Source organism: Theobroma cacao, chromosome 3 (genome assembly GCF_000208745.1).
Source record: "Theobroma cacao cultivar B97-61/B2 chromosome 3, Criollo_cocoa_genome_V2, whole genome shotgun sequence".
NCBI lineage: Eukaryota > Viridiplantae > Streptophyta > Magnoliopsida > Malvales > Malvaceae > Theobroma > Theobroma cacao.
In genome coordinates this window covers 32,252,702-32,274,609 of record NC_030852.1, presented here as the reverse complement: position 1 = coordinate 32,274,609, position 21,908 = coordinate 32,252,702, and the positions used below count along the sequence as shown (strand labels likewise).

Genomic DNA, 21,908 nt, shown 5'->3' with positions numbered 1-21,908 from the left:
GTACCCCCCAGCCCCGGGCGAATTGAAGCTGAGACATCCAAACCAACTCCAGCTGGTTGGGCCTAGAAGCTTTTGTGTTTCCTTATCTCCAAAGAAATTAAAGCAGCATGTCCATGTGTTCTATTTTGTTTTTTACCAAGGCCCTTGTGAACTAATAAAAAACTGATTAAGTGATGCCAGAAGGGTCTTAATCGTTAGTGTAAAACTAAGGCAAAGTCGGCATGCAAAACAAATGAAAATGCCAGCTTTTACTTATAAAATTTTAGTAAATATATTGAATGGTTCATGTTCACACATGCAGCGATGACATGAGGAAACAGCTCAACCGGAGTTAGAAGAAATGGATCGCGTCAACCTCAAGGAACAGCGACGGCACACCCCACACGAGCGCGGTTAGACGACATTCGCGACGATCGAGGTAGTAAAGGATGTAGCAGATAATTCGTTTTATCTTATCGCTTTTGACATTGAAGATTTGACTTGACTATGTTGACATTTCAACGTTTTTAAATGCTTTTACATTGAATTCCAACTCGAGACAGTCCTTCGTAGTTTGTAGGGGGATTTGCTTTTCTTGGCTAAATTGCTGACCTAATAGATATATGCAATTAATGAAGTTTGAATGTGGTCAAATGCATTTTCAGTCTGCAAAGCATGTTTTTTGATGTTCTTATATGCCTGCATTTTGGGCTTTTCCAGTTGTGGTGCTGGGTTTTTGTTGTATGGTTGTTGGGCCCAGTCAGCAATGTGCGGTATAGTATGACCATGGAAGAACCTGACATCAGCTTTGTTGACCTTGGGGAAGAAATAGTTCGACGAATTACTCATTTTCCATTTGAAGGTTGTGAGGACGACCTTTCTCTTCTTGGCAATTTTTACGTTTCCTCCAAATACAAGCAGCTATCTTTACTAGGGATCTCATGATTTTTAGAGTAAGCTGGCATGTTTAACTCCATCAATTATTTTAGGAATAATATAAAAAAAATCTTAAATTATTTTAAAAATTTTAAATAAATCTTTATATTTTTATTACATACAATCAAATTTTTATATTTTTATTTTAAATCAAATAAGTCTTTATAATTAATTATTTACTTAATCAAAATATCATTTGTCATTTTATACCATATGATACTGACGTGACATACTAATATATTATAATTGATGATAATATGACATGATGACATATTATAATTAGTAATAACGTGACATATTAATTTGACATGATAATATGATCATATGACATTTTTACCTTATACAATAACGTCATGTTAATGTCATATGTATATAAATTAACAAATAACATTTTAATTAACGACAATTAGTCAATTATTAATTATAAAATTTTATTTGATCAAAAATAAAAGTACAGAAACTTGATTGAATATAATAAAAGAATAAAAATATATTTAAATTTTTTAAAATAACTTAAAATTTTATTTGAGTATTATACCGCTAATGTATATACAGCAAAGAATCATTTATTTGCAATGTTTTACCATTGTCATCTGTCACGGTCAGGGAGGGAGGGTAGCTGTTGCGTGACACATTCTTTAAACCGAAATTCTTTCATGACTACACCACGAGGAAATATAAGTAGGATATTTGATCCTAAAGAACACGTATTCCATCTATCATTTGCTTCTTTCTTCACCTTGTCTTGACAAGGAATGATTACCACTTTTTACTAACTTCAAAGGCTTTATCATATTATAACTTGATCTCACTGATTGTAACATGTTTTGGAGGTAAGAATTTTAGAGCAGGGAGACCAAATTTTAATGATATTTTAAACGTTAATCTTTTGAAAGAAGACATATTCATATGTTTGAACTTCTGAATTATTCGACGCATGCCAAAGTCCCTGTATATATATAGACTGAAAAAAGAGTGCCTTGACCATTGACCCACAACAGCAGATACATGTTAATAATTCGCACTGCAAATTATGCACTTTCATTACATTTTGTAACATTGAGAAGCGGTGCTTGCGGCTTCAACAGCTGCTGCTCAATTCAAAATCGGTGGCCCAGCTGCGACTGTCCCCTGTCCCCTCGGTTATGTCTTTGTGGATCAAAAATACAGATTTAGTGGATTGAGAGATCCTGAAGAGTTATATGAAATGAGGGGATTTCGTGATGATGATTGGCCACTTGGAGACTATGAAACATTGGCACCTTATAATCAAACAAGAGTGTGGAAAGTGCCTCTTGCATGATTACTCTTGTGCTGTTGCCATTTTCGATGGCATGAGCTGATGGAAAAAGGAACTGCCACTCGAGAATGGATGAGGAAGAAACACCGGTTTCTGAAGGGTACCTTTCAAAGTACGGAAGGAAGCTAATCCAGGTTATTGGACGGTAAACTTTAACAGAAAGAAAGAAGAATCAATTCTTTTAAGAGGAATTCTTGAAAGCTCTGTATTTGGTCCATGTCGTTTTGCTAGTGATATGGTCTTCATGTGGCACAGAAGAAAAGGAGGAAGGAGTGCCCACAAGGAACTCGAAGAAGCAATGTATCAGCTCAAGGAAGAACATGGCTGGGATTCATTCGGAATTGTTTATAATTGGGCAAGTTGGCTCAAGAAAGGGAAATGGAATTTTGAACTGAAGTGAGTGCAACTGGGAAAACCCGTCACAAGAATCTAGTTGGATTGTTTGGCTTCCGTGAGAAAAGGACTCATCGGCTTTTAGTTTATGAGTTCTCTCTTTGCACTTCCCAGACCTGGATTGCCTTGAACTTTGCAAGAGGACTTGTCTACTTACATGAAGAGTGACCTACCTATAATCCACTGTGATGTTAAGCCTCGTAACAGACTCCTAGATGAATATTTCACCGTAAGGATTTCTCAGTCTGGAATTCGTACCATGATCAGTGGAACAAGAGGATATGTGGCTCCGGAATGGTTTAAGAACGTACCTATCACAGCAAAAGTGGATGTTTACAGTTTTGGTGTGAGGTTATCAGAAATCATTTGCTGCAGAAAAAGCGTGGTGATGCATTCATCAGAAGAAATACTAACAGATTGGGCTTATGATTGCCATGTCTAAGGAAGAGTAGATGTTGAGGCAGGTGACGATGAGGCAACCACGGCCGACAAGGACAGACGTTGCAAATGGGTACCATAGGTCACTTTGTGCATCCAAGACGAGATGGTGATGCAAATGCTAGAGGGCTCTGTTGAGGTCCCTTTGCCCCCATGATTGCAAGGATTGTCACCAGTGTTCGCTTTATATTTTTTTACAAATAGTATTTGTGTTGATAAATCTATAAATAGATGAAAATTAGGCACACGCCATCAAAGAGTAGTAGTTTCCTCGAATGATAACCTGGGGTCTTGTTCTGATAATGACCCTTTGAAGAAATGCTATTGCCTTTTATTGTTGCTCTGCTCCTTCGACATTAACATTGACAGTCCAGATGAATAATCTGTTTTATAGGAAAGACCGTTCCACTCACAAGATTGGGTTTCAATGACTAATATCCCCTGGAGACCCCTAACCAAGGCCTTCAAGCCCACGCTCACCCCCAATCCCCTTGAAATCCTCGTGGACAATTTATTTGAACACACACACAACCAAGTATGAAGACAAGTAGACACACCGAAATGAAAATTTTTCGGTCAGCAAGTCGTACTGTAACTAGCAAAACCGAGTCATCAACCACATACAACAAGTTTCTTGGAAGGCAGGGTTTTCCTCCAACCAATCATCAAATAGGGTTGTTTGCTGCACGGCAAAAGGTCCATCTGTTTAGGCTAAGTTGCCCACATGCAAATGATGACAGGTATATAGAGAGACATGCAGTGCTTGACTATGTCAAGGTGACTGAACATTTAAATCGAATCAGTTTGAAGGAAATTGATGACAATACTTGCCATCTTAAAATCCACCCCCCACTTTCTTAGAAAGTGCAATAACATTGAAGTTGAGTGACTCGGGATTTTTCTGGATCATGCCCCGTATGACTTTGGCCGCATCCTGTTGTAAGAGAAAGTCATAAAAATTAGTCTGAATCAATAGTATATAATGCAAATGTTTATCACTGAGAATAAAGGAAAGTTGCCAGAAAAATGTTGAATCCTGAGCATTCACATTTGACTCAGAGAGCCAGCAAAGTCCAATCACAAGGGTGAAACAATCATCTAATACCAACACGGTTTAAGTAACTCAGTTTAGCACAAACAAACACAAAAACAGGCACATCCACAGAGGAAGTGTGAGGTGGACTGTGAAAGCTGAAGCTGATGATTCAAACTAAAACCTATTCTACCACTTGAAAGTCTCCAAACCCCAAAGAGATATAAATGAGCTAGCTTCTTCCACTCTCAACTTGCTCAGGGCATCACAGTCAAATTACTAGAACGAAAACGTAAAAAGAAAACATTTCCCTCTATGAACATCAAACCAATTCCATTTCTTAAAAGCTAAACATTTCTTGTAAAATGTCTTTTTGACAGCCATATATGTAAAAAGGAAAATCATACAAAGAAAAATAGATAATGTTTTAATTACCAACACAAACCTGCAATAAGCTACTTGGTGAGGAAGCACCATGAGATATTGGTCCTGACTTCCTTCCATCAAGCTCATAAAGTTCCCCTACATTAATGAGAGGAAAAACAATTAAGATCAAAGCACCAAAAACAACTACATTTATTTCAAAAAACATCTGTGACCAAAGCATTAGAGCTTGTCTCTTCCTATAATTTTTGTTCCTTTATGTTCCACAATGAGAGAGAAAGAGAGAGAGAACATGTACCATCAACACAAGTGAAGCAGATAAAGTGAGTGTCCACATTGTCAGAAGCCTGTCAAGAAAAATAGTAAAACAGGAAAAGGGAATTGGGATTAGACAAAAAAAAAATTATAATACATATTGCCCAAAAAAAAACTTGATATGACATATTGCCCCAAAAAACCTTGATACGCCATATTGTGCAGATCTGTATCATACCCTACCTGCCAAATATTCTAATTATACATTAACAAAACCAAGTAGAAAAAAAAAAGCCTTTTAAGAGATTTACCTCTGTTTCACCAGCTGTAGCTGCAACTGAGTGAGCCACTTCCATTTCTCTGTCTTTCTCAATAAATGCTGCACGCTGTAGAAGCATACAACACTTTGAAGTCAGCAATGAGGAATCAAAAAACATGCAGGTAAAAACATGCAAAGAGAGAGGGAGAGAGAGAGAGAGAGAAGTAGAACCTCCAATGCATCCATGCTTGCAGTAGATTTGAAAAACCTATCTAAAAATGATCCCTCTTCTGAAAAAAACAAGGAAACAATCATTATTGGATGTGTATATATCTTAATTATCATTCTCCCAACAACTAATATTCCAACCAATGGCAGCATGCAAGCTAACATGTCACAATTAAACTGACACACGTAAAAATTATCATATGGTAATAAATACACCCTGTGAGCATCTTTAACATGCATATGAAAATAAGCATTAGTCAATAAATGATGAAAATTAGGCCCCACTTACGAAGCTTGATTTCTGAAGTGATATTTCCAACAGAATGAAGAAGCCCAATCGTTCCACAAGCATTTCCCACGGTTTGTTTCATGAAATAAACTTTGTTGCTAGCATCCTAGAGCCCAAGCAAAAAGGAAAAAAAATTAATTAAATCATACTAAGTTATCATTTTATTGGTACCACTACAAACTACTGCATCTATTCTTTTAATTTTAGGAACTTAAAAAGGGGAACAGAAATTTTGAACTTAAACTTTGCACTCTTATAAGAGTTTTTTTCTTTTTTCCTATTCCATTTACTTGGTTATTCAATGAGCTCCACTATCCAATAGAGTAGTCAGTCTCATCCACAAAGTAATTCATCATTTCGAATGCTACCCACACAAAATATACAAATGTTTGACAAGGAGGATATTTATACTACTTGAGAGATCTCTTACACCAAGAAGAGATCAAGTAATCATAAGGCCGAACTACAAAAGTTTACACAATTTAAATTATAATTATATTTATGGTCTAAACATTTCTAATCAATCTTGACAACAGTCTGACGCAAATCACAAAGGTCTAGAATAAGATATTAGATTCAAAAAAAAAAAAAAAAGAGCATTGCGCTCACCCTCTTCTCATTTTCCTGCTCCAATCTCTCTTCTTCAGTCTGAAAACATTCAAACGTAGAAACAGACAACTTGTTTTAATTATGCGTATCAGTGAAATTAATTTTCAAGAAACGGCCCGACTAGGCAACTATTAGTGCTGGAAAGAAATAACGTCTTGAGTTGAACGCACCTGAGAAGTTATTGGAAAAAGAAAAAGCACAGCAAGAACAGGCTGTGGGACCATAGCTAAGAGTTCATCCTCCAAGCCGTAAACATCGCAGCACTCTGCCTCATCCTCTGGAAGACCCAGGCCCCAAAGAAACTGCAAGATATACCAATCATATTATTTTCAAGGGATTCAAACAAAATATTATTTCCAGACTCATAACATCAATTTATTTCAACATTTAATATAACTCTTTAAAGAGCTAAACCTCAAAATCTCTATTCGATTGCCGAAATTTTTTTTTAAAAAAAAGAAAATCGATGAAAAACGTTTTCTTTCCTATTTTTCTGTTCTTTGCCGATCTTTTCTCGGTAAGCAAATCAAAAAAATTAAAAAAAATACCTGGTTCATGACATCGGGGTTAGCTTCGAGAGGAAGCCATCTCTTAGCAGAAGGACTTTCGTCTGGCGTTGCCATTTTGCTTTTTCGCTTTTGCTTTTGTTAGGATTTTAATAACTTTGATGATAGGGCTTCGTATTTGGAGATCGGAGTGAAAATGGAAAATGAGTCGGTCGCTTCTCCTCTCTTGCTTTATATATAGGTTTTGGCTCGGTTTTAAATCTGATCAATGAATCGTTTTTAACCCCACTGTGAAACTGCTACGCCACCGCAGTGAAAACCAAGAGCAAATAGTCAAAACCCATTTTTTACCCCAGGTTGAGGACTCAAATATAAACTTGATCGGCCCATATAGTCCAAGTCCAAATAGTTAAAAGAAAAGGCCCACCCTCTTTACCGTCATTCGATTGTGCGCATGACTGTTTTAATTACTCTCATTACCCTTTTTTTTTTGGTACATATTACTCACATTCCTTGACATCTGCAGTTTCATGACTCACTGCTTAGACAAAATAAATTATTTTTTTATTATTTTTAATCAAATAAACTTTTATAATTAACAATTAGTATTATCGTCAGTCAAAATAACTTTTATCATTTTAATATTCATATAATATTAATGTGACATTAACTTTTTATTATAAAAATAAAATTATTACATAATCATATTGTCGTATCATATTAACATGTCATATCATTACTTAATTATAACAAATTAATATATTATATTAACATCACGTGATATGTAAGAATTAATCAAATTTATTTGATTCAAAATAAAAATACAAAAATTTAATTAAACACAATAAAAACATAAAATTTATTTAAATTTTTTTGAATAATTCAAGATTGTTTTAAGAATTATGCTAACAAAACATTAAATTAAAACAAATACTGACATGCCCTCACTGAACTGTGCTTCTTCCTGTTCACAAAGCTAACCAACATGCGACCATAAAAATATAATTCAGAAAGAAAACAAACCCATCAAACGATAATTTCCCACACGATAGTCTGCAAATGATATTCAAGCACAAGAAAAGTAATTAATCCAACAATGAAAGAGCATAGAAAAAGGAGAGGGAAAAGAACAGCACTAGCCAAGGGATGGTGTTTTGTGGTTAAGCTATTTGGATTCCAAAAAGCTTAACCCCATTTTTTCTCTCAACTCCACTGATTCCATCCACATGTGCACCATTGTCAACAATGTTGGGCTGTGTGCCAATTCCTTGCTCTGCATCCCTGCCAACAATGTAGTTTGCTGCATCATTCCGATGTATATCGATCATGTAAAAGTTTCTGCTCTGTCCTTCCTCTACAAAGGCACATCCATAAACCATGATAGTGTCTGCAATATTCAAGTTATTCATTGCAACAAAGTGTCTCCAGCCCTTCGTAAACAGGAAGGTCTTGGTGCTACACCAATATGAATAGCGGAAAGTCCAAGGACGGTAAAATTTGTCGTAGAAAGTTAGATCAACCGAGTCATTTCTCATTTGACCTCCATCTGAGCTGTTGCCAAGTGGGGGCAAGTACTGCAACGCATATTCCTTGGGGATGTGACAGCCTTTGATTTGAGCAACATCTGTCTGTGTCAGCTTCTTATGAAATAACAACTGATGTGAGATTCCCTTAGCGTTTATTAGGCACCCAGACATACTTCTCCTTACAAGAGATTCCCGTGCAAGGAAACTGGTCAAGTTAGATGTATATGTCTTGTCCTTGATCATACTCATGATCTCCTCATTTGAGTACGAACTCTGGAATAATTTCTCCTGAGCTGTGTAAATCTTCCAGGGGAAGTTAAGGGGAGAGTCACTTCTGTGCAACTTGAGGGCTGCTCTATCATAAGCAATAGCTGCCTCCTCTTCCACTTGATATGTCCCAAGCCAGTATGCCCTGTACTTGAGGGAGATCCGAGCACCCCATTTACTATTATTAAGTGCAAGTACCCCTCTGAATCTTGAGGAGGACATCCTGCCACTGCTGCAGCTGCTTCTCATTCTGTACTGTGAGTTCTTACGACATGGGATAATTTTGTTTGAGTTAGAACTTCCTACCATGCCTTTTCTTGAGTCAGATCTGACTCCCTCCTTGAAATGAAAAGACTAAGAGACAAGGCTTGATGGTGAAAAACCCTTAGGCAGCTGTCATTTATAAGGAGAAATCACTTATAAGAATAGAAACTTACAAGTCCAACACGCAAAAAGGTCAGTTATGGTAACTGCAAACAAGAAAACTCATCAAAGGTGATTTTGTTATGGTATCTATCACTGCCTTCCTTAAAATGAACTTCAGATATTAACAAGAATGGAAAGTACAAAACATCTATTTGGTCAGAGTCAGTTTTACAAAAAGTTGAGACTGTATTTCTAAAATGATCTTTACACAGAAGAGTTATCACAAGCTTATCACTGAAATGTCCGTGGCTTTTGCAGTATTGACAAAATAAATTAAGGAGCCATCCATGTAACTAGAATCCTTACTCTAAATGTCACCTGAATCAGCTCGTGCATGTGTCATTATCAAAAATCTCATCCAGAGAACAAAGGACACAGTTGCTACTTGATGACTTGTAGCTTTTAATTCTTGAAGCCAAAGTTGGTGCTATACTACAAACATGACAATTTTGTAAACTAACTTTATGATGAAAGCAAAATATACCTTACCTGGCATAATGTGACAAAACATTAGCTGGAAATTCAGGAACATCATATGCTGATTACCTTCTTTCATAACAACACGAGTTGTCGATAGTAAAGGCTCTTAAATTATGTTCCTCTCTTCTAATTTGGGAACAAACATGTTTTCATTAATCTACTTGCCAGTAATGTTAAAACACATTATTTGGATTTGTCAGACTTCAAACATCGCCATATTGACTTCTATAGGATCATCTGCAGCATTCATCAATATCCCAGTCAATTGCACACTACGCCAAACTAAATTTCTTGTTTAAAATACTAGTAGTACTGTTTATAATCAGGCTGTATGCACAATTAATACAGATACAAACTGAGTCATTTGATGCCATAGCAGAAGATGTGGAATAGACAATCGGTAAACTCACTCAAGGAAAATACTAGTTCATAGTCATCTTAAACCTTTTTTCTGCAAAATTTTTAAAGTAAATAAGTGGATAATATCCTTTTTTTTATTGAAACAAGAATCAATAAGTAGTTGCAATTAGGTTTGTCCAAGTGAGATGATTGCAGAACTATTTTAAGCTTGCTTTTCCAGAGTTCCTCAATAGTAAACGTTTCCAGAAATAGGATGCCCAATCTCAAATCAGGATAAGAAAATTTATGCCTCTTTAGGACTCTAAAGCTTTTGACTGAGATTTTTTCTACTTACATCTATGTTTCCAAAAACAAAAAAACTAGGGATTGGAAAAGTAAGGATTTAGATCTCTGAAACAGCTTCCTATATGATCGAGGCTGCTTATCACACCGAATATTCATACCACCATTGAATTGACTTTAAGACACAAGGTTTATGTAATTTATTCGTCATTTTAATTACTATAAAGAGTTCATCCAACATACAGATTTCTGAAAGGACCCAAATTTAAAACAAAATGAAAACTTTCATCCGTGATAAACCTGTTGGAAGCTGTTATTAAGTAAGATTCTGAGTCTTTCTTATTCGCCATTATATCTTGGCTTCCGCTTCTCAGCAAATGCTGCTAAGCCTTCCAAGCGATCTTTTGTATTTAAAAGCTGTTCATAGCACTCTTCTTCCAAATCCAAAGCCGAGGTCATATCTCTCTCAAGCCCCTCATTGATAGCCCTCTTTGCCATCCTTATTGCTATTGGACCCTGTTAAGGATATGTCCATTTGAATGTTCAAGAATTTGTATAAAGTAACACACAGTTCTTTTCCCAATAAAATGACTTCTTTGTTACATTAAGTTATGAGGTCAACATTATCAATGAACACACTACATAGTTGGTAATCAAAGAATCAGGAGATGCTCCTTCACTCTTTGAAATAAGAACAAGGGCAATTAGTGGAACAAAATTAGAGTATCAACAATCTAGCAACAGCATAAAAACAATAAAATCTTCAATGCTATAACACATTATAGTTGCAGCCCTTGCATTTCTGATTAAGCTTAACTAACATTCATGGATGGTTAATTTGAATGAACTTAGAGAAGAATGTATCACATGAAGTTCCAAGCAAGAAAATTTTTGAGGATCCATAGATTTTACCTTCTGATTTATTTCCCGAGCAATTTCTAAACCTTTGGGATGAGCTTCACCAGCAGGAACACAGTAATTGACAAGACCTGCAATACCACAGACCTTGTTCAGTATTTGGGCGGGACAGGTCGAAAACAAGGGGAAAAAAAGCAGCTTGTTGGTATGCATACCCATAGACATTGCATCCCTGCCACCAATTCTCCGAGCAGTAAATATAAGTTCCTTTGCTATTGATTTTCCAACCAATCTAGGAAGTCTTTGAGTCCCACCTGCACTGTTAAACATAGGGCCAATGAGCTATCACCTTTACAGATTTTAAAAAACAAGAACAAAAAAACTGGATCAAGTAATAGATATAATGTAGAAAACTGAAACAAGATAAGCATATACCCAGGAATTATGGCAAGTCCTGTTTCAGGCAAGCCCAACATTGCATTTTCCCCTAAGCAATTTTAGAGGACAAACCATTCAAAACAATTATAAGGAAAAAAATTATAAAAAGCATGTAACAGAAAACAGTTTAGAAGCAAATAGAGCTAATTATGAAATGATTACGAATATAAAACTACCACAGATCCTAAGATCACACGACAGAGCCATTTCAAGTCCTCCACCCAGCGCTGCACCCTCGATAACAGCAATGGTAGGAATTTGAAGTTCCTGAACTAAATAAATAGTAGTCCATGTAAGCACCCAATCTAAAAAAAGGCCATTGCAAAGCATGATGCAAAAACTATAACAGCATTAGTTAAGAAGAACATTTTTGAAAATGTCGGGGAATTTATCCAGTTAATGGTAAAATGTGTTAATCTTGCAAGCAACACTTTATGCAACAATGTTAAATGATTAAACCCCAGACCCTGCTTTAGGAAGAACAATATTGGTAAACAAGACAATTTGTTTCTAAGAGCACATCAAGAACACCCAAGATATACTTGTGTATTTCAATGTTTTAAAATGTATATATTTGTAGTTAGTTTAAGTGTTACTTACAATGTATGATGCTCACAAAATTTCAATATCCATGTGACAACAAGAGAATCAACCGCCATACAACATGTTGATGTAAAATAAGGACTAACCTCTATCAATGAGAAAGTGGATCGCAAGTAGTTGACATATGAATGAACCTCAGAAGCAGTCATTTTCTTTCGTTCCTGCCAATCAAAGGGCAAACTACAAGATTAAGATCTGAAACTCACAATATCTTAACGCAAGCTTAACCCTTTAATATAATTTCCAAGCAGGAAATTTCCTCGTCATTACTTCTAGTAACCACACTATCAGTTGAAATGAAGTAAAAAATTTTCACTTTTTTAAAACATTTAGTTCTTTTTAACTTTCAGAAGCCAAAAAAAAGGAAGCGAACACCTTTAAATCAGCGCCAGCGCAGAAAACATTGGGAACTGAGCTAGAGATCAAAACTACATGAGCAGAGGAATCTCCATCGATAGCTTCGAAGGCGTGGCGCAAGCCTCTCAACATATCGTTCCCAATTGCATTTCTGGCTCCAGGCCTTTCCAAATTAACCTCAACAATTCCTGCTCATCGTACTCGGCTTTTAAGATCTTAAACACGAAGGAAAAAAAGGTTAAAATTGGAGAATTTCTTAAAAGGTAAAAAATTATACCGGAATCGGAGCCGGGGAGACGACGGAGCTTGACAGATTCGGATAAAGAGGGTTCCAAAATTAGAGTTCTGAGTGTTTGGAATTGTAACTGAGAGTTATTAGAAGGAAATTTGTGAGGAAAGATGGAAGGTTTCAATCTTTTCGGGCAGTGTTGCCCCAGCGATCTGGTTAGTGCGGTTACTACTGCCATTTTTCTTTTCTTTTTTCGCGCAGGAGTTGAAATTGAATAGTTACAGAGAGAGGCAGAGAAACGGTGTTTTGATTTTTATTCTTTCAATTATCAGCGGGAGACCGGGGGAGATTCGTCAATCGGCTCCCTCGGCCTCACTCTCCGTAGTCAATGAGACGGTCATGGCCGTGAAACGCACCGTTTCATCTCAACACATTGATGATAAAATAATATTATTGTATTATTTATTTTTAGTATTGTTAAGTTGATATATAATAAAATAATATTTTTTGGCAGAAAATAAAAGAATTAATAAGATCAAAAAATATAATTCCTAAAAGAATTTTAAGTATATAAATAGTCTGATTATTTAATTTTATGTACACGTAATTCAATCATTTAAAGAGTGACTAGAGAATAATGGAAACCTTGTCATTGGAAATTGGAATGCCTTTGGTTTGATCAGGAATATGCCCGTACAAAGTAATTTGGAGCTTCTGAACATAGGGGAGTTCAGGCTGCAAAGTAGATGACAGAGGATCTTCCATGGCATGCGACGAGAAGATTTCTGCCTTTTTCACAGGGTCACACCCTGCGAATCCATTGCTCAAGCCGAAGCTGCTTCAAAGGAGGGCCACGGTGAGGCTTGCTTTTCTGTGGACAACGCCATTTTCCAGTGATCTCCATTGCCTCACAGCGTTGAACATTGGTTGTTTCTGACAACACCTTTCTTTTCACGACAGCACCCCTTTGACCGCCGGTTATATTACTACTTTTGTTTCTTGAACACTGTAACACAACCTCTCGCCTTCCGCCCAGAGAATTTTCACCATTTCTTCTTGTAAACTTGTTCTTGCTTGTAGTGATAAAACCATTTTTTGCAATGTCTTTTCCTTCATTTTCTTTGTCATTGCTTCCATGGGTTGGTTTTCTCCAATAACCTCCACTGACCTGATCGAAATCCTGACTCTGATCATGTGATGCAAGATCAACTTTAGTTTCTGGGCTCCTTTCTATGCTATCCCTCGTATTAATCAACTTCTTTGAAGATTTTCTATCAGTTTTGCCTGCACTTCTGCTGATATCTGTCGATTGAGAATCAGCTTTCTCAAGTTTTGATAGGAAATCTCCACCATTAAAGCCTGAGTTTTCAACACCTTTGTTTGAATTGATGGTGCTACCTCGCACTTGTTTGACTTCCAAGATTGGATCCAAGATCTTCTCAAAACACAAATCACCCTTCCAAGTAAGGTTTTCCTTACCTCCAGCGCAGTGCAAATCCTGTAATGTCAACTGGACAAGATAAATAGAGCCATATACAGATGTACTCCTGCATCCTTGAGAAAGAGGACTATTCCCCAACACTGAATAGTAAATAACTATACTCAAGAATCTCAAATATTGGGTCTTAGAACCACTTTTAGCTACACAGAAGATGAGAATCGAGGTCATAATCCTGTTCCTTTCTTAAGGCCTCAGAACAGAAATTGATATGATTATTTAAGAAAATTTAAGTGATCAAAATGGGAAAAGAGAGGGAAACACACAGGGAGATGGAAAGAGTACCTTACTAATAGACATATTTTCTTGCTCATCATTTCTTAGGGAGCTGTTACATTTCCTAAACTCATTTGCGCACATCTTCTTAACAACACCCACTTCATTTCTATGTCTAGTTTTTGTTGTTGTGTTGACTTTCTCTTGTTTCTCTCTCTTCCTCTCTTCAACAGCAAATTCATCCTCATTAGGTTCTCTTTCTTCAGAAAGGGTATCTCTAAATTCATCACTTGTATCCAAGACAGGAGACTCATACACATAGTCTGCGAACCAAAATCCCAAATCCGGAGGTCCTGACAGAAGAAACACAGGCAAACATTACTACTCCTTTACTTGGATTAGATATTCACATGCCTCATTTGATGACTGAAAAACAATAGAAAAAGAGACTGATGTTCCATATGTTCTTTGTTTCCCCCAAGATTTCCTAACCATTTAAACCACTATAAAGTTCTTGGTGAAAATTTAAGAATTTAGAAGTGATACTAACCCGAAAAGAGAGAGTGTGACTCATTCTTCCTATCTACTAAAGAACTACTGCATTTGACCAATTTAGTTGAGCATATTTTCTCAGAGGCATCTGGTTTGCAACTGCTTTTCGTTTCTTGGCCCAAATTCGCTGCTTCATCTTTGATGCTTTCGCCAATGGCAAGTTCATCTTTCTCACATTCACTTTCTCTAGAAACATAACTTCTAAAACCATCACTCGTATCCAACAAAGGAGATTCATACACATAGCTCGAATACCAGTTTCTGATATCAGGAGGCTCTGAACGAACATGAAAACATAAACAAATTTCACTCCATCTTTACATGCTTAAATTAAGCATTGTTTCCAACTCCTAGTCTTAATTTCCTTCCCTAAAGGTTTTCAACCACTAAACACAATTTAGACCTAGTAAAATCTCAGAAAAAGAAAAGTGACACATACCAGAAAGGATTGAGGGGGAGTGCAAAGTATCCTGAACCTAGCAAAAAATAAAAACTTGTTAGATCTAAAAAACTTCGAGCTCTACACTACCTTAAATTCTCAAAAATTATTCAACAAATTATACAATAAAGAGCTAAAGAAACATACTATTCAACAAAACCCCAGATTCCCAGAATGCCTAAAATATAAAATCAACAAATGGAAAATACCTCATTAGAATTCAAGCTCCCATGTTCATCAGCCTTTCTAATTTCTCCAGACCCATCAAAGTTCTCTTCTTTTTCTCTGTTAATTTCTCCAATCACCAATTCATCTTTGTCGCTTTCCCTTTCTTCTGAAAATGTTCCTCCGAAATTTTCGCATGTATCCAAAACAAAAGACTCGTACTTGTAACTTGAATACCAGTTCCTTATCTCAGGAGGCTCTGATTTAAAAAAATAATAATAATAAATTTTCTCAAACTCGAATGAAATTAAATCTTTAAAAAAATTCTAAATTGAAGTTTTGAGATAAGAAATGCTAACCAGAAGGAATGGAGCATGACGAACCCGAAATCTGTGATAAGAAATAAATAAATAAGCAATGGGTTAGAAAAATGGATTTCACACCAAAAAGAATACTTAACTTTTGGAATTTTACGATACCCAGTAAGAGAGAAACTTGTTGCTACAATACCAAGTATTCCAATTATTTTTCCTACATTTTCTCTTGAACGAAACGGAAAATAGGCTTCGCTACGATTGGAAATTTAGGAAATTGGTTGAAAATAAAATTCATCCATACCTCACATTTAAAATCCTCCATTAAAACTCTCTTTCCTTCTCTCTTTCTTGAAAAGAAGCAAAGCCCAATAAGTAAAGGATTTTTTTCTTTCATTTTCAAATTTCCCGGGATTTTACTTTGGCGCCTTGTCTTTTAAGTCGCGGTTTGGGCCTCATATAAATATACCGTAGACGTTAAACTAACCACTCAACACAGTATCATTATTCAAATGTATTAGATTTTGACTGATAACCAAACATGCCCTTTCTATTTTACCCAAAAAACGTGCGAAATTCGTAATCAAATTTAACATCTCTTCAACTATTGAGTTTACAAATTTCTAAAAGGTAGTATTATATTTTTTAAAATTAAAAGATTTTTTGTTTAAAAAAATATAAAGATTCATCTTTTACGTAAGGATGTAAATGAGTATCGTATAGTTATTTTCAAAACACTTTAATTCGAATCTTATTATTAAATAAGAAATTCGAACTTCATAAAATTCTTATTAAAATTTTAAATTGTAATTCAAACCTTTATTCAAATATCTTACACACTATCTATTAAATATTTAATTAAAATTAATTTTTATTATTAATAAAAATTAATTTAATAAATTATAATTAGTTCATAAAAATAAATTAAATTTTAAAATCATAATTAAAACAACTAATGAATTTCAATAAATATTAAATTACCTATAAGAAATTCATAAAGAAAAATACATATTTAAAATTAAATTTTAACATAAAAATATTATTTATAATCGAGTTAAGGTAGTAAGTACATAATATCACAATCCGAACCCAGTTATAAAGTATACTAATCTTACTTAATTGGGTCTGATAATAAGTTGGGTAATACAAGGTAACCCATTATAAAATACTCACTAATATTTTTACTTTTACAGTAAAACTTCTATAAATTAATACTCTTTAGACTATAAGAATTTATTAATTAATCGATATATTATTTAATCGATAAATTAATAATTTGTTAATTTATATATTAATTAATAAAAAATTAATTTATCAAGGTATTTTTTATTTGTTTTTTTTTTCAAAATATTGAATTTGATACATGTATTCTATATTGTAATTATACAAATATTACCTAATTATGAATTATCATTATTCTATATATTTGTTTAACAAAAATAAATTTATGAATGTAATTAGTCTTATTAAATAAAAATCGTAAATCTATCCATTTTTACAACAAACTAAAATTACATTGGATGTATACTTAATTGATACACTCATGAATATTAAGTTAAGCAAAATATTTACCAAAAAAATACAATATCATAAACGGTAAACTAAACACAATAGTTTCTTATCTCAAAATTGTAAATACATCAATAATGACGAATAAAATGCATAAAGTATTTTATGAATACAACAAAAAAAATCCAAATTGTACCAAAAAGCAATTGCAATAGTAGATATCAAAAAAATATAACTTGCAAGTGAGCTAAGCAACAATATCAAATATAATCAAGAGGTTGTCAGAGCATTTATCAGACAATATCAATTTTCTCTTATAATACGAGAACACTACACCAGAGTTTTTTAATGTATTAAGAAAAGTTATAGATGAGGTACAATGAGACATTAATTTCAGAAATAAACAAGTAATATTATAGTCATATTTTACATAGGTCTCCCAATCGAGTCAAGTATATATATAATTTTGATGTATAAGGAGATTATTAATTTATATATCAAACGAGACTTATGCGTTTTTTTAAAATGTATTATCTTATAAATTTAGTAAATGATTGTCTCAAGTCGAAATTGATAAAAAAATATTATTTAATAAAAAATAATTTATTTATTGAGTATTAATTTATTGATATTTTATTATACTTCCAAAAGATATAAGAAGTAAATATCATAACCAAATGTTGGGTTTTTTTTTTTCTTTACAAAAGAACAATGTTGCTTAATTGTTCTAATTTTCACTTCTTTATAAGAATTTGAAACAATAAGAATATTGCCGTTACCAAACACTAATTATCTGGATTGATTACATGACTATATTTATACAAAAGCATGTCAATGGGAAAATGACACATGATCTATGGCATACATCATATATACCATTTGAAAAAAATAAATTATAAAAATATAAAACATAATATTTGAAAAAAATGAGCAATTTAAAAAATTTTAAATAAATTTTTGTTCTTTTATTGCATTCAATCAAGCTTATATATTTTTATTTTTGATGAAATAAATCTTTATAACTTATGATTGACTGATTGTCATTTGTTAAAATAATACTTTAATATTTTATACCCAATGCTGACATGGTGTGGATGTGGATGATAAAAAAGTTACATGATCATATAATTATACAAAATCAGTGTATTATATCATCATCAATTATAATATGTAATTATATTATGTTAACGTTATGTGATATAGAATGATAAATGACATTTTGACTACTAAGAATTAATTAACTATTAGTTATAAGAGCTTATTGATTTAAAAGAAAAATATAAAAATTTGATTTAATATAATAAAAGAATAAGAATTCATTTAAATTATCTTAAACAATTCAAAGGCTTTCTTTAGGTCTTATGTCATTTTTTTTTTCAAACTTAGGACATTTGAAGTTGACTTTTTAGGTCAATTTAGGATTCTACAACATTTTAGGTCTATGTAGGTTGAATTTGACTTATTCACGTTTCAAATCAATTTAAATTGGTAGGGCAAATGTTTGAAATTTTGGTAAATTTGTACTTCATTTCATTTGCATGGGGATAATAATCGGGTTTAGGTTTAGATAATCTACTTCACTTTTGATTATGAACTTTTCCATAACTTTTGGTTGACATGATCAATGTTTCAAGCATATTAGCCAAGGCAAATCAAGGTTTGCCATCTCATAGACTTTTTATAATGCAAAATCACATATAATTTCCATTTTCAACCTTAAACGTTCTGATGTTTTCTCTATTGAAAATAAAGAATTAAAATGTATTATTTAAAAAAGAGTAAAAAAAATTCGTCAAAGCAATTTCAAAGTGCCAAAAGATGGTTTTCACCAAACCCCACTACCAACTACAATGAAAAATCTACTGAAAAATTCTAACTTTTCCATACATGGGAAGTTTCTTATAGCAACAAATTTAATGATAATTCTATAGTTGGAAAATAAAATAGATTCCAACTGTCTAATACCATATTTCAAATATAAAATAAATTAAAAACAGAATAGTTCATATATAATTGGAAGAAAAGCCAAACAAATTGAATTCACTTCCATATTAGTAGAATTTTCCCAATTGTAGTCCAAATAAAGAAAAAAATCTTAAATGTATACAGCCTATAGCCAGAATGTCTTTTTTTTGGCTCTTTTTCTAATAATTTATACTTATCTGCAGTGGGCGATATTTTCTATAAAACCGGTGAATCGTCTTCAGAAAATTATCAAAATAAAGATTACTTTGAAATTTCTCTCGGCCATTTCACAGAGTGAAACACTGCGCGAGATATAGTTGCATGCAGTGTGGCACGACTCCCTCATGTTAGCCTAAGCAGCTTCATAGTTTCGGTTGATCCGTGGTAACCTTTCTAAACCCTAAATCATTTTTTTTTCGATTAGATAAAACGTTTTTTGAATGTACACAATTTTATCATTTTTGTCAAATATAATCGATATCCGTTTTCAAATATATTTGTTGCTAACAAATTTCTGTCGCGCCTCAAGCTGTTCAAGGAAGTTGCCGATCGTTTATCTTAATCGCCGGACACAGACGTTTAAAGAGAATCGTGTGCATATTCAAAAGCAAGGATTATTTTCAAAGAAATTGTAGGTAATGCTCTTTTGCTTTTGCAATTAAAATGAAATTTATTATGACTTGTTTAACTCACCATGTTGAAGGGTTTATGGTCTTTATGAATAAAGCTTAAGGATCTAAATGTGTATCTCCAAAATTGAATAGATCTAGTCATGGTTGGTGTTCCAAGCCCCCCCCCCCCAAAAAAAAATTAAAAGGAAAAAAGTGCTTATATTTTGGTAGTAATGCCATTTTAGACAAAAGTTTTATGTTTATATTCTATATATATTTTTGATATTTTGCTATTTTCCAATCTTGAACTTCTCTATTTAAACCTGTAGCATCAACTGTTTTTTTCTTGTTCTCTCTAATCAGTTTTAATCAATCAATATTTAATTTTTTTTTTTATAACTTCCCATCGGATTAGTTGTTATCATATCTACATGGACTTACCATTTAGGAGTCAAAGGTACTTTTGGATCTTAAGTTGTTTTTAATTAAATATTAATCTACAAACATAGGGTAAAAAAAGATTTAAAATATTTCAAAATTTTATGTTTTCTGGTAGAGTGAAAATTAAATTGATTGTAAAATTTTCTATTGATTTAAAAGTATGATCATTCAATATAAGATAAGGCTGGTTATAAAATGGGCCGGGCTTAATAGTCGAGAAGCAGTTAATACAGCACTAGATTGCAAATTACAAAGTGAAAAAGCATGCTGTGTTTTATGTATTTACAAATATATTTGAGATTTGTTTCATGAGTGCTATAAATTTATCACATCTAAGTGAAGAAGAAAAATTAATTCCGGAAATAAATTTAGAAATGGAAACAAATAACAATGGGACAAACTTGAATTTGGTACTTTAGTTGCAATTGTTCTCATGGTTGCTATTTGCAGCCAAGTTGCCTTCATTTCAGTTTCAGGTACAGAAACAAGTTATCGGAGCAATTTCATGGATTTGGAAAGATCAATGAGTTATAACTTGAGGAAGAGGAGAGTCCTGAATAAAAAGATTGCTAATTTGGGATCGACAAGCGGTTCGGATAATGAAAGCAATGATTCTACTCATTCTGACCCTGACTATGGGAAGCCTATGCCTGCAAGGAACAATGGCAGACCATCTGGTGCAACACAGAGGGGTGGTGGTATCCGAATAGGAGATACTGCGCTTGCAAGTTCCAGCAAGAATGCTGCGACCGCGCAGAAAAGGCGGCCAGGGCGGCCCCCAAAGGCAAAGGCTAATGGGGCAGAAGACAGGCCAGGCAACATAGAGGAGAGAAGTACGAGGAGGAAAAGAAAGGATATCTCGCAGTCGCCTGTAGAATGTATATATAAGAGAACTGTATTGGCTTGGTTGATAAGCTTGGGTATAGTTGGACAACATGAAAAAGTCTGGTACGTTGATGAGGATTCTGGACGTATATTGGCAGAAGGCAAAATCAGAGCGGAGGGCGTTGTATGTGACTGTTGTTCTCGTGTGATTACAGTAGGAGACTTTGAGATCCATGCCGGACGTGACACCAAAAAGCCCTACCAGCATATATTGTTGGCATCGTCACGGATTTCCTTGTTGGAATGCCAAATAGAAGCATGGCTAGATAGGATGGAAGAAGGAAATCGTGCATACAACAACGTACAGCCTGCACCTGAAGCTACTGATAAAAGTGATGATGCCTGTATGGTTTGTGCTGATGGAGGGAACTTGGTTTGCTGTGAAAGATGTCCTTCAACGTGTCATTCGAGCTGCATTTTCCTGGGGGTAAGAAGGATTTGATTTATATGGTATTTCATTATATTCTAGTAATTAATTGTATGTTTTTGGAATTGGGACAGAACAACATTTCCGGAGATGAATGGCTGTGTCCATATTGTGTCTGCAAATACTGTGCCGGCGGGGATGGCACTTTAAAGAAGTGTACCCATTGCGAAAAACAATGTATGTAGCACTTTTTAACCCAATGCTATGAAGGAAATTCAATCTGCTCCCTGTTTTACATGATTTCCTGTTAAGTCACACAACTCTACAGCTATTCCTGCTTCATAACTTGAGAAAACCAATTTACAGATCATTGCAAGTGTGGAGGAGAAAAGCTGGACCTGAATTCTCCGACCTCCCTGTTCTGTGGAGACAGTTGCAAGCAGGTATTGTCCTCAATTTAAAAGCTAAAGATGTTTCTCCATCATTTTTGGAAGCCTTGATATCGGAAAAA

General features: G+C 34.2%; 4 protein-coding genes across 10 annotated transcripts; all 4 read right to left on the bottom strand.

Moving 5' to 3' along the window:
• LOC18606198 (ubiquitin carboxyl-terminal hydrolase 3) lies at positions 3,356-6,839 on the bottom strand. Of its 2 annotated transcripts, XM_007039668.2 has the most exons (10): positions 6,652-6,839; positions 6,274-6,405; positions 6,104-6,142; positions 5,495-5,600; positions 5,209-5,267; positions 5,030-5,104; positions 4,762-4,810; positions 4,525-4,601; positions 3,878-3,980; positions 3,356-3,728 (listed from the first exon to the last, which is right to left on the bottom strand). In XM_007039668.2, the coding sequence occupies exons 1-9, from the start codon at positions 6,724-6,726 to the stop codon at positions 3,882-3,884; spliced, it is 711 nt and encodes a 236-aa protein (XP_007039730.1). In that variant the 5' UTR covers positions 6,727-6,839; the 3' UTR covers positions 3,356-3,728; positions 3,878-3,881. The 2 variants fall into 2 exon arrangements, with proteins under 2 accessions (XP_007039730.1, XP_017973297.1); XM_018117808.1 differs by having other exon boundaries at positions 3,416-3,980; positions 6,652-6,838.
• On the bottom strand, positions 7,612-9,224 carry LOC18606197 (AP2/ERF and B3 domain-containing transcription factor At1g51120). Of its 3 annotated transcripts, none has more exons than XM_018117804.1 (2): positions 9,135-9,224; positions 7,612-8,795 (listed from the first exon to the last, which is right to left on the bottom strand). In XM_018117804.1, the coding sequence occupies exon 2, from the start codon at positions 8,709-8,711 to the stop codon at positions 7,770-7,772; it is 942 nt and encodes a 313-aa protein (XP_017973293.1). In that variant the 5' UTR covers positions 8,712-8,795; positions 9,135-9,224; the 3' UTR covers positions 7,612-7,769. The 3 variants fall into 3 exon arrangements, with proteins under 3 accessions (XP_017973293.1, XP_017973294.1, XP_007039728.2); XM_018117805.1 differs by having other exon boundaries at positions 7,612-8,667; positions 9,135-9,216; XM_007039666.2 differs by lacking the exon at positions 9,135-9,224 and adding an exon at positions 8,840-9,045 and having other exon boundaries at positions 7,612-8,667.
• On the bottom strand, positions 9,214-12,793 carry LOC18606196 (probable enoyl-CoA hydratase 2, mitochondrial). 2 transcript variants are annotated; one of them, XM_018117806.1, is made up of 9 exons: positions 12,484-12,793; positions 12,225-12,394; positions 11,936-12,010; positions 11,423-11,513; positions 11,244-11,295; positions 11,024-11,127; positions 10,863-10,939; positions 10,251-10,466; positions 9,214-9,545 (listed from the first exon to the last, which is right to left on the bottom strand). In XM_018117806.1, exons 1-8 carry the CDS (start codon positions 12,671-12,673, stop codon positions 10,290-10,292), a joined length of 936 nt encoding a protein of 311 aa, XP_017973295.1. In that variant the 5' UTR covers positions 12,674-12,793; the 3' UTR covers positions 9,214-9,545; positions 10,251-10,289. The 2 variants fall into 2 exon arrangements, with proteins under 2 accessions (XP_017973295.1, XP_017973296.1); XM_018117807.1 differs by lacking the exon at positions 9,214-9,545 and having other exon boundaries at positions 10,127-10,466.
• Positions 13,088-16,025, bottom strand: LOC108661389. Of its 3 annotated transcripts, none has more exons than XM_018117801.1 (7): positions 15,924-16,025; positions 15,665-15,695; positions 15,350-15,564; positions 15,141-15,177; positions 14,700-14,978; positions 14,219-14,502; positions 13,088-13,933 (listed from the first exon to the last, which is right to left on the bottom strand). In XM_018117801.1, the coding sequence occupies exons 1-7, from the start codon at positions 16,014-16,016 to the stop codon at positions 13,238-13,240; spliced, it is 1,635 nt and encodes a 544-aa protein (XP_017973290.1). In that variant the 5' UTR covers positions 16,017-16,025; the 3' UTR covers positions 13,088-13,237. The 3 variants fall into 3 exon arrangements, with proteins under 3 accessions (XP_017973290.1, XP_017973291.1, XP_017973292.1); XM_018117802.1 differs by having other exon boundaries at positions 15,141-15,171; XM_018117803.1 differs by lacking the exons at positions 15,141-15,177; positions 15,350-15,564.

Coding starts and splice junctions, on each gene's coding strand:
- LOC18606197 (XM_018117804.1), bottom strand. CDS start 8,711: ATGGTAGGAAGTTCTAACTCAAACAAAATTATCCCATGTCGTAAGAAC.
- LOC108661389 (XM_018117801.1), bottom strand. CDS start 16,016: ATGAAAGAAAAAAATCCTTTACTTATTGGGCTTTGCTTCTTTTCAAGA. Junction 14,979..15,140: donor CTCCCCCTCAATCCTTTCTG/GTATGTGTCACT, acceptor ATGTTCGTTCAG/AGCCTCCTGATATCAGAAAC. Junction 13,934..14,218: donor AAAATATGTCTATTAGTAAG/GTACTCTTTCCA, acceptor TTGACATTACAG/GATTTGCACTGCGCTGGAGG.
- LOC18606196 (XM_018117806.1), bottom strand. CDS start 12,673: ATGGCAGTAGTAACCGCACTAACCAGATCGCTGGGGCAACACTGCCCG. Junction 12,011..12,224: donor GCGCTGGCGCTGATTTAAAG/GTGTTCGCTTCC, acceptor TTTGATTGGCAG/GAACGAAAGAAAATGACTGC. Junction 11,128..11,243: donor GGACTTGCCATAATTCCTGG/GTATATGCTTAT, acceptor TATGTTTAACAG/TGCAGGTGGGACTCAAAGAC.
- LOC18606198 (XM_007039668.2), bottom strand. CDS start 6,726: ATGGCAACGCCAGACGAAAGTCCTTCTGCTAAGAGATGGCTTCCTCTC. Junction 5,601..6,103: donor AGCAGGAAAATGAGAAGAGG/GTGAGCGCAATG, acceptor CTTGGGCTCTAG/GATGCTAGCAACAAAGTTTA. Junction 3,981..4,524: donor CACCAAGTAGCTTATTGCAG/GTTTGTGTTGGT, acceptor CTCTTACAACAG/GATGCGGCCAAAGTCATACG.